The sequence below is a fragment of the Babylonia areolata genome, chromosome 15 (genome assembly GCF_041734735.1).
Source record: "Babylonia areolata isolate BAREFJ2019XMU chromosome 15, ASM4173473v1, whole genome shotgun sequence".
Lineage (NCBI taxonomy): Eukaryota > Metazoa > Mollusca > Gastropoda > Neogastropoda > Buccinidae > Babylonia > Babylonia areolata.
Window position 1 is genome coordinate 2,860,148 of NC_134890.1, and position 11,713 is coordinate 2,871,860.

The window sequence follows — 11,713 nt, forward strand, 5'->3', positions numbered from 1 at the left end:
ACCTGTTCTGTTCACACTGTATACAAATGACTGCGCCGGCTCAGACACAACTCCTTTAATCAAGTATTCTGAAGATTAAGCCCTCGACGATCAGTCAAATTCTGAGGTTGTTTACTTCCAGCAATTAATAAAATCCCTCTTGGTGTAAGGAGAACCTTATAGATCTTAATTTTCAGAAAACAAAAGAAATGATGATTGATGGCAGACAAAAATGCCTCTCCAATCCCTGAATTTTTCATCAATGATATAAAGGTTGAAAGAGTGCATGAATACAAATCCTGGGGAAATATTCTTGACCATAATCTGAACTTTACCCACAATAATAAATTATATTCACAAAAAGTGCAAGTCTCACAAATGTAATCTGCAGAAACCCAGTTACATCAGGGTTAATTCTAAAGTACTTCAAGGTTTTTATATATGTATTATTGAATCTGTTTTAACTTTCTCTGCTGTATGCTAGCATGGGGATCTTGCTGTGAAGAATAAGAATACACTGAACAAGATTGTAAATGTGTGCAGTAAGGTTGTGGGAGTGGGACAGGACATCTCAAGTGAACTGTACAATGTCAGAATACGACAGAAAGCCAAATGCAGTTCAAGCGACAGCAGCCATACGCTGGCAAATCATTATCAACCCTTACCTTCAGGAAAACATTTTTGTGTCCCAAAATTAAAACAAAACAAAAACAACTAAAGCTCTATTTCAACGTTGACTGAATTATTAACTCTCTCCATACGAACGGCGAAAGAGACGACGTTAACAGCGTTTCATCCCAATTACCATCATCAAAATATTGCAAGCGGAACGCTCTTATACTGAGGAGGTGAATGTTGACAAAGAATACCGCATTTCTGACGACGGAAGCTTAATGTTGGGTCATTCAGACACCCACTGGACATCCGAGGGGTCTGTGTAGAGGAGAAGAGAGGACTGGCCGTACTGAGTGAGTTAAACGGCAAAAACTAATAACCAAACATGTGACTAAAAACATATGCTAGAGTGTATGCACGTGAAATATGACATTTTAACTCAAACTTCTGCTGAACTGCATATTGATATTATATGTCCACGTCTACTTTTGGCATGCTGCTCAATGCCTCAGTTCTTTAATTTAACTGTGAATACCATTGCACGTGTATGGCTGTGTGGCTGTGATGCTGTATTGTGCGTTTGCCTTGGGGTTACACTTTCATGTCTGGAGTCCTTGATCCTTCGCGAAGGACTTTCATAATGAACGTATGTGTCAACAAAGCGTGCAATGCATAGCTGTATATTTTGCACGTTGAGATGCTTGATCGCCAACTTCCTGACACGACACCGAACGGACACTGACCTGGACTCTTAACGCACGTTTCTACGTTCACACACACACACACACACACACACACACACACACACACACACACACAGAGGGGGCGGGGTGGGTGGGGAGGGGGTCCTGGAGACACAGAGAGAGAGAGCGGATGGATTTCTCACCCTTGGATAGAGAAGTAGTTGGTGGGGGTGTTTATATCAAGGTCAATGAAGGAGCTGCCGATCAGTCTATCCTGACTGAAGAAGTCCAAGTACGTGCTGTTGAACCCATTGAACTCCAAATACATCTTCTCCTCCCCTTTGTGGTACACGGACACTCGAACCTGCGTCCATGTAGACACAAAGCTGTATTTGTTTAAACAAAAAACCTTTGTTTTATTTCTTTTGTGTGTGTGTGTGTGTGTGGAGGTGTAGGGGTGCGGGGGAGGGGGGGGTTGGGGTCTTTGAGAGGGAGTGGTTATAGGTGTTTTGTGTGACTTATATTTTTGTTTCATGTAAAGCGCCCCGAGCTCTTAGAGAGAAATGGTGCTACATAAATGTACATTATTATTATTAAAATGAGACATTTTCGTAAACAAGGATTACTCGAAAATACTGAGTCTATCTTCTTGTGTTAAGTCAGTATCAGTATCAGTATCAGTAGCTCAAGGAGGCGTCACTGCGTTCGGTCAAATCCATATACCTACACCACATCTGCCAAGCAGATGCCTGACCAACAGCGTAACCCAACGCGCTTAGTCAGGTCTCGAGAAAAAACAACAACAAAATAAATAAAATAATGATAATAATAATAATAATAATAATAATAATAATAATAATAAAAATAAATAACAGAAAATAAAAAAGATAATTAAAAAAAAAATAAATAATAGATAAATACATAAAAGTATTACTACTACTAATAATAATATTACAAAAAAAGATGATAGATGAGCAAATAAATGTGAAACATGCAGACACACACACACACACACACGCACACACACACACACACGCATAACAGATATGCAACAGACATGCAGTTTCACAGATATGAAATCACAATCAAATACACATAAAAGTACATGAGCACCAACACACGCGCGCACACACACACACACACGTTACCCTGCACCCCCCTCCCCCATCCTCCACACACTCATTTCTAGACCACATATCGCAGCTTCCATCGACATGCCGATGACTCTGTCGTGGTTCATGCATGCTGGGTATTTTCGTGTCTCCATCACTGACATAGATAGCGTGCGTATTTGATCTTCTGCGTGCGTATACACACGAAGGGGGTTCAGGCACTAGCAGGTCTGCACATATGTTGACCCTGGGAGATCGGAAAAAAATCTCTACCCTTTACCCACCAGGCGCCGTTACCGTGATTCAAACCAGGACCCTCATTTTGAAAACCCAACGCTTAAACCACTCGGCTATTTCGCCCGTCAATGTGTACATGTATTGTGTTGTATTTTATTGTATTGGATTGTATTGTGTTGCATTGCGTTGCGTCGTGTGAGTTGTATTGTATTGCATTGTATTGTATTGAGTTGTATCAAATTGTGTTATGTTGTTGTGTTGTGTTGTGTTGCGTTACGTTGTGTTGCGTTGTGTTGTGCTGTGTGGTATCGAATTAGAAAGAGCACGTCATCACTTTTTTTTGTTTTATGTTTTTTTAATAAATTCAATTTCTACCTGTAAGTGTAAACGTTTTCCTTTCAAAGTGGACTTTTTCCTGCATAATTCATTTCCAGGAATAACCCTTTTGTTGCCGTTGGCTGTTTTTCTCGAGTTTATCGTCTTGTCCGAATAACGAGTGAACAGACGACCACATATGGTCTCACTCTGTTGTCTGTACCTTTTTGTCTCTGTCTCTGTCTCTCTCTCTCTCTCTCTCTCTCTCTCTCTCTCTGTCTCTCGTTGTTTTTGCTTTGTTTTTTTTCTGTTCCATTTTTATCCATTTTGCACCATTTTGATCTGATTAGTACCTACTATGTCACCAGAGCTTTTCAGCTAATGACATTAAACATTTCAGTGTTCAGTGCTCTGTGTGTGTGTGTGTGTGTGTGTGTGTGTGTGTGTGTGTGTGTGTGTGTGTGTGTGTGCGTGCGTGTGTGTGTGCGTGCGTGTGTGTGTGTGCGTGTTTGTTTGCGCGTAGCGTACAGTGACCCACTGAGCCGCTCACCTTCTCGATGTTGAGCCTATTATGCCAGCCGGTGATGATGCGGCTCTTGTAGTGTTGCTTACACTTCCTCCCCTTCACCTTCAGACAGTCACAGGACAGGCGTTTTCTGGCCTTCGGTGTGTCGTCATGGTCATCGCTGTTGTCATCGTCATCAACAACACTACTACTACTACAACTAATAATGATAACGATAATGATCATCATCTTCACCACCACCACCACCACTATCACCATCATCATTATCATCATCAACAGCAGCAGCAACAGCATTATAATTATCATAACAGCAATCATAATCATCATCGTCATTATCATCAGTGCCAGCACCACCGCCACCACCATCATCGTCATCATCACAACAACGATGATGATGATGATGATGATGATGATGATGATGATGATGATAATAATAATAATGAGAAGAAGAAGATAACAGATTATTATAGAATAGAATAGTATGTCTTTATAACATACACAAACACATTTTTCAGAAGAATTGTGGATGCATACATGTGCATATCAATATAAGAACTCACACATGCACACACACACACACACACACACACACACACACACACACACACACACACACACACACACACTTGCGCGCGCACACACACGCACACACACCCACACACGTTTGAACATAAGCCGCACATTATATATGGATGGGGCTGATGACTAGATCTTCAGGTAGATGGTTGCTGATTGCACAACTCTCTTTAATCATACTGGATTTGTTGGAGAAACAGGGCATTGACTGCTTTTGGGAGAAAGCTATTGGCAAAGCAATTGGTTTTGTCCTTATACTTCTGTACCGTCGACCAGTGGGGAGCTTCTCGAAAATCCCAAAAGCTGGATGTGATTCGTCCTGGGTAATTGATTTTGCTTTTTTGAGTCGCCGCTTATGACACATGACGTCCAAAGAAGGTATATTGGTCCCGGTAATCTTGGTGAGAGTAACAATTTTACGATTCTGTTCAAGGCTATGATTTCTGCCTCGGAAGTATTTCCGTACGGAACAGTGATAGCGAAGGTTAACACGCTTTCAATGACAGCTCTGTAGAAATCAACCATTGATTTCTTTTTTTTATTCCGAACTTTTTGAGGCGCGAAAGAAAGTACAGACACTGTTGTGCTTTCATAACAATTTTTTTCCGTATTTTTCTCTCATTTCAATTCATTGGAAATGATCAGTCCGAGAAATTTCAATTCATTTATGATCTCTACTTGTTTGACTTTAATGACAAGTGGTAAGGCGTCAGATCTGGTCTTCCTGAAATCTGAAACTAATTTTCCTGTTTTTGATACGTTGTTTTGATCACACCAGCTGACAAATTCTTGTACATTTTCCTATATTTTGACTCATCACTGTTCGAAATTAACGCTTCTAGAGTAGTATCATCAACATACTTCGCCATGGTGTTACATTCACTATGAATGGCACATTGTGTAAATAGTGAGTACAACAGTGGGGATAGGACACATCCTTGTGGGGCGCCTATGTTGAGAATGCATGTGAAGGAGGTGAGGTCACCAACTTTAACAACTTGCAGTCTGCATCTTAGACAATTTAGGATCCATGCGAAAATTGATTCAGGCAGCGAGAGGTCTTTCAATTTAAAATATAGTTTTGATAGCACTATTTTGCTGAACGCAGAGCCGTAGTCAATGAAAAGGATCCTAGCATAGCTCTTATGATTTTCGAGATGTCTGAGGACGTGGTAGAGACCTATGCCAATGGCATCTTCAACTGGTCTGTTAGCTCCATAAGCGAATTGAAAGTGGTCAAAAGAAGGGGGAATGAAGGTTTTTAGGAATTGGAGAATCAAGCGTCCGAATGTTTTCATGACGACTGATGTTAAGAAGAAGAAGAAGAAGAATAGCAATCATCATCATCATCATAATCATCATCATTATTGTCATTATAGCCATAATCATAATCATGATAATAACAATAGTAATAATCATAATCATCTAGTACTTGTACTACTACTTGTATGGCGCAAACTCCCTATATAATGGGCTCAAAGCTCCTCTTACATATCAACAGTGTATAACAGCAGGTGAAGAGATACAAGAGATGGAAAAAATAGGTATACATACATACATACACACATACATACATACATACATACAATACTTCAAATTATAAATGTGAACAACCACATGAAAACCCACAAAATATTCCACACACATATACAACCGCGCGCACACAGACACAGACACAAACACAGACACACACACACACACACACACACACACATACGCACAGACAAAGACACACAGAGACACACACAGACAAAGACACACAGACACAGACACACACACATACGTACAAAGACACACAGACACAGACCCAGACACAGACACACAGAGACACAGAGACACACACAAACACACACACACACACACCTCGTATACTTATCGTAGACCGATTTGTCGATGCCGGCTGTCCCCCGGAATGCCAGAGTATAACCGTTCTCCAGGATGACCCGATCTAAAACTGGAACAGGGAGGGAGATTGCTTCCAGCTTTCTTTGTTTCACTTTTCACTTCTTCAAGGAGGCGACACTGCGTTTTGACAAATCCATATACCCTACACCACATCTTCTAGTCAGATGCCGGCACAGCAGCGTAACCTAACGCGCTCAGTCAGGCTTTGAGTGAATGCATGTATACTTGTGTACCTATCCAGGTGGATTTTCTGGTGTTTTTGTTTGTTGGTTTTTTTTTTACTAATTTTGCCAAAGGACATCACTATTGTTGCCGTGGGTTCTTTTACAGGGTGCTGCACAAGGGGATCTCAGTTTATCGTCTCACCCGAATGATTAGAAGCAGAGTTCAGACATACTTGGGAGAAAGGGCGAGAGCGGGATTCGAACCCACACCCTCGCGGACACTGAACTGGCAGATGGGCGTCTCACCTAATCTGCTACCTTTAATTAATGAATGAGTTAGTTAAATAACTGGTTAATTAGTTAGTTAATTAATGAGTTAATTATTTCTATTTTCTGGGTGTAATAGAGATTAAGTACACTTGTTTTCTTTTTTAATCCAGGCCTCGAAAACAATTCGAAAAATATAATGTTAATTTTTTTCTTTTCTTTTTTTTTAACAGGAAAAAAACTTAACTAGAGAAGTTTCAGACAGGCAAGCAGAGAGGTGGAGAAAGAGGGAGAGGCACACGAAAAGACGAAGGTGTAAAGAGAGAGAGGATGAGGAGTCAGCGTGTGAGTGGTGGCCAGGCACGTCACTCCTGAACAGCTCCTGAAATATTGGTGGGGTGTGGTGGGGTGTACCCATCTGAAATACTGGTGTGGTGTGGTGTTTTGTGGTGTGGTGTGGTGTGGTGTGGTTTTGGACTGTGATGTGGTTTGGTGTGGTGTGGTGTGGTGTGGTGTTTGTGTGGTGTAGTCTGGTGTGATGTCGGACTGTGGTGTGGTGTGGTTTGTGGCGTGATGTGGTGTGGTGTTTGTGTGGTGTGGTGTTTGTGTGATGTGGTGTAGTGTGGCGTGGTGTGATGTGATGTGGTGTGATGTTGGACCGTGGTGTGATGTGGTTTGTGGTGTGATGTGGTGTGGTGTGGTGTTTATGTGGTGTGGTGTGATGTGGTGTGGTGTAGTGTTGTGTCGTGTGCGGTTTGTGTGGTGTAGTCTGGTGTGATGTTGGAATGTGGTGTGGTGTGGTGTGGTGTGGTGTGGTGTGCGGTGTGGTTTGGTTTTGTGGATTGTGGTTTGGTGTGTGGTGTGTGGTGGGGGTGGTGTGGTGTGGTGTGGCGTGGTGTGCTGTGGTGTGGTGCCGTTCTGAAACACTGGCGTGGCATGGTGAGACACGTTGAATGTGTTGTGTGTGGTGTGTGTGAGAGGGGTGGAGTGGGGAGTCTGTATGTATATATGGGGGTGGATGGGTAGGTGTGCGTGCGTGCGTGCGTGCGTGCGTGCGTGCGTGCGTGTGTGTGTGTGTGTGTGTGTGTGTGTGTGTCTGTCTGTCTGTCTGTCTGTGCACGGGACCTCGGTTCATAGTCTCAACTGAATGACTAGCGTTCAGATCACCACTGCAAAGTCTGGTATACCAACCTGCGTACGTATAGCTACTGGAGAGCCAGACCTGAAAGATGAAACCTGTGGCACAGGTCACGTTCAGTGACTACAGACAAAGCAGACCAATTGGTACAAAACAAGTACCCATGCCAAAATATCTAAAAACCTACCTGTTAAACGTGGCCTATGCATGTGACGAAGAACAGTTGTCAGTTTGCCTGTCTCTCCCCCCTCACATATGTTCCCCCCTCTATTGGACATTCCATGTTGTGTGTGTGTGCGTACTGGTAGGTGTTCACTGTGTGCAAACGCATGCCTGCGTGTGTGTATGGGGGGATACGGTTTTTTTGTGTGTTATTTTTTGGGGGGGTGTAGTTTCCTATTTGCGATTGTAGGATTGTGGTGGTAGGCCTAATTGCGAACAGCGTGTAATCGCGAACGGTTCGTGTACTGCCCCACTTCGAAGCGTTCTCACCACACACAGTCTAACAATTTAACGCCTGCTTCGACATCGTTCTGATTCCTTAATGAATATCCAGTTCCAAGAACCAGTCAAACACCATCTATTTCCGACTATTTCAGCGCTCTTTCTTCTCTTCGCGCACTACTATCGACCAAGTTCACAAACGTGCTCTCAAAATTCTAAAATCAGCAGAAGGTTTTTAACTTGACACAGTTGAAAATATAGCTCGTTTGGTTGGATATGTTGAATGGCTTGTGCACTAACAGTGCTAGGAGAATTCAAGAAAACATGTTGGTGACAGATCAGAGCGTCACGTTTGACAGGAATCTCCAAATTAGTGTCGTTTGTAATTAGACCATAGTATATGTTGACGTGAGTCTATTTGTTAACGATGCTGCATAACTGAGCGCTTTCATGAGGCTATGTTTATATGTGTTGTGAGAGGTGTGTGTGTGTGTGTGTGTGTGTGTGTGTGTGTGTGTGTGTGTGTGTGTGTGTGTGTGTGTGTGTGTGTGTGTGTTTGATCAAAATCAACAAGACAACAGTCTGGTGCTATGTTCAAATGATACATTATGTCTAATAACTTCAATGCCTGCTTCTATTTTAATTGTCCACTTGTACCCAAAACCATCGTTCACGATCAGACTTGCCCGTTCGCATTTACCCTCAAGCACCCTTGCTATTTCAACCGTTGATGAAGCGTTAACTCACTCAGTACGGCCAGTCCTCTCTTCTCCTCTACACAGACCCCTCGGATGTCCAGTGGGTGTCTCAATGACCCAACCTTTAGCTTCCGTCGTCAGAATTGTGGTATTCTCTGTCAACATTCACCTCTTCAGTATAAGAGCGTTCCGCCTACAATATTTTGATGATGGTAATTGGGGTGAAACGCTGTTAACGTCGTCCCTTTCGCCGTTCGTATGGACAGAGTTAAAAAGAAGGAGCAGGCGAACTTTCCCTGGTGCACCCAATCATGCTAAGCCTTTCAAAACAGAAGAGGTACATTTGACGATCGTGCAACCTGCTGTCTGTACAATACACACGCTCAGCTGGTCGCTTCGACTGGATCGCTCGCAATTAGGCCTACCTACTCTGCTTGTTGTTTGTTTACTCCGTGCACTTTTGTATACATCATGCATATTTGAGGATGGATAGATAGACAGATAGATAGATAGACAGATGGATGGATTGACTAATTGATTGATAGGTAAGTATTGTATAGTAGTAGTGGTGGTGGTGGCGGCCGCCATCTTCCCTTCCTTCCTTCCCTTACAGAAGTCAAGATGCTCTTGGCAGTCGGCCAGTTCCTTCCTCAGCTTTCTGATGGTACTACTTCTGCCTTTCTCATCTTTGTCATAGTCTGCACAGCTGCATCCCAGGACAAGGCAAAGGCAAGCGTAGACAAGGACCCAGGCGTTTGGCATTGTCGTGGCTATCTGATGATGAAGATAATGACATGAAAAACGGCGGTGGTGGTGGTGGTAGTTGTGATGGTAGATTTGGTTGTCATCGTCTTGTGTACTGTTGTGGTCGTTTTCCTCTTCGTTACCGTCATTGATAGTTACCCCCCTCCTTCTCCTCCTCCTCATCGTCATCGTCATCATTGTCGTTAGTATCATCATTATCTTAAACAACATTATTACGGTTTTAGTGGACGAGACACTATTTGTACTTTTCTCCCTTAATACAATACATGCAATACAATACTTCGATGAGAACTACTAATGCTATTGGAGTTGTTATCGCTGTTACTACTACTGCTGCTGATGATGATGATAATGATGAAGACGACAATGATGGTGGTTATGAAACCATCATTTGAGTCATTCTTTCTAATTTTTCATGATAGTGTACGGTAAAGAACAGGACACACTACTTTAGTTCTTATCATGATGAACTTTCCCTCCCTCTTTTGAAAACAAGAATTTGGCAACACACACACACACACACACACACACACACACGCACAAACACACACACGAACACACGTACACACACACACATGTATACATACATACATACATACATACATACATACAGAGACACAGAACAAGAACAAGAACAGGATTTTATTCCATAGGCCTCCGGCCCCTAGAAACAAAAAGAACAACGTAGAATGCCTATTAAGGAAAAACGAAAACATGAACAAGCCATGCATGCAAAAAAGTGGAATTTCCTAAACCTACAGATTTTCATTTAGTTATTTTCACAACTGACAGCCAGTACAGAGGGCCTTACTTATCTATATTACCTACGAAATTGTTTCGAATTTTCAATGCATAAAAGATATAAATTCCTAGGTTCCTAGTTTTAAGCATGCTGTCACGTTTTAGCAATTGCGGTAGAGATTGTATGCTACAATAGTCCAGATATTCATCTCTAATTTCGGAATACAAAGGACAAACACAAATTACATGTTCCTCGTCTTCCGTGACTGCACATAAGCAGCAAAGTTTATCCTGATTATTGTTGAAAAATGATTTCAAAGTAGCTCCTTTAAGAGGTAATAGTCCCAAGCGTAATTTGACAATACAGTCTCTGAAACATTTTATGTTCACAAAATCAAAATATCTTTCATTTTCAAAGGTAAATTTAAATGTTCTATAGTAATTATATATATTTTTCTGCATTATGGAGCTTTCCCATTCTTGTAAGTAAATATCTGTTAGACGTTGTTTAAGCAAAGAAACGATTGTTCGCTCCCAACCCATTGTTGCAGCCAGACGTATCCAAACCCTAGGCTAAAGAGTGTATCTTTTATGCGAGAGACCCAACACTTTTTGCCATTGTTGTCTAGAGTAACTAGCATGGTAGAGAGAGTCAAGAATAAAAAATAACAAATCTTCATACCCCTGTCGAGGCCTACAGTATAGACAATAGCAATATATCTGATTCGTAATGAATAGAGAAACCAAAACAACAACAAAATAAATAAATAAATAAAAAACAAAACAAAAAACATTGAAAGTCAGCTGAGCAATCTTGACTGCTGATTTATAAAGCAAAAAAAAAAAAAAGTTACTCACGGTCATTCTTTCTAATACATGACATTAGTGACACAGTAAGGTGAACAAATACAACTCTAACAACACTCTGTCCCCGTCTTTATCAATTTTCAAAGCTTCAGAAACATTCCCAGCCCCGTTTTGAAAAAACAAAAAGATCTGGAAAATTTGGCTCTACACCCACCTACACTCACAGATGTATACATATGTATATGTATGTATATGTGTGTATATGTATGAATATGTGTGTGTGTGTATGTGTTGTGTGTGTGTGTGTGTGTGTGTGTGTGTGTGTGTGTGTGTGTGTGTGTGTGTGTGTGTATTCCTTACATACACGTAAGTAGAAAAGAATAGAAACAAATACCAAGCAAATAAATCGGGAAAGAGAAAGAAAGAAAGATAGAAAAAAAGAAACATCTCACCCGAGTAATTCTGCAGCTTTTCAGTCTACACTGAAGATCATACCTTCTTGTCTTTATATACACGTCCAGGAACCTAGGTTCTTCCCTGTTCTCACTTGTTTTACTGCCACCATTAAAAGCGTGCCCGGACCTTAAGCGCTCATTTAGCGCTGTTGAGTCAATAATCCCCTCATGGCCCTACATCACTGAGGCGTCCTTAACAGCTACAATTTACCCTAACGAACCGAAACTTAGTTTAGGGGCGACGTTACCCTAACGAAAACCAACATAATTTTAGGAATGACTTTAC

General features: G+C 41.6%; 1 protein-coding gene across 2 annotated transcripts in view; it reads right to left on the reverse strand.

Annotated features, from left to right (window-relative positions):
• LOC143290141 (uncharacterized) overlaps positions 1–11,498 on the reverse strand; it is a 15,221-nt gene extending 3,723 nt beyond the window's left edge. Inside the window, exons 1-5 of one of the 2 annotated variants that reach the window (XM_076599437.1) lie at positions 11,425–11,498; positions 9,271–9,433; positions 5,907–5,997; positions 3,492–3,627; positions 1,481–1,641 (exon numbers count right to left, since the gene is read on the reverse strand). In XM_076599437.1, the coding sequence (XP_076455552.1) occupies positions 1,481–1,641; positions 3,492–3,627; positions 5,907–5,997; positions 9,271–9,421 (539 nt within the window). In that variant the 5' untranslated portion in view covers positions 9,422–9,433; positions 11,425–11,498. The remainder of the gene's footprint in view (positions 1–1,480; positions 1,642–3,491; positions 3,628–5,906; positions 5,998–9,270; positions 9,434–11,424) is intronic. The other variant, XM_076599438.1, reaches the window with a different exon arrangement.
• Positions 11,499–11,713: the final 215 nt, after the last annotated feature.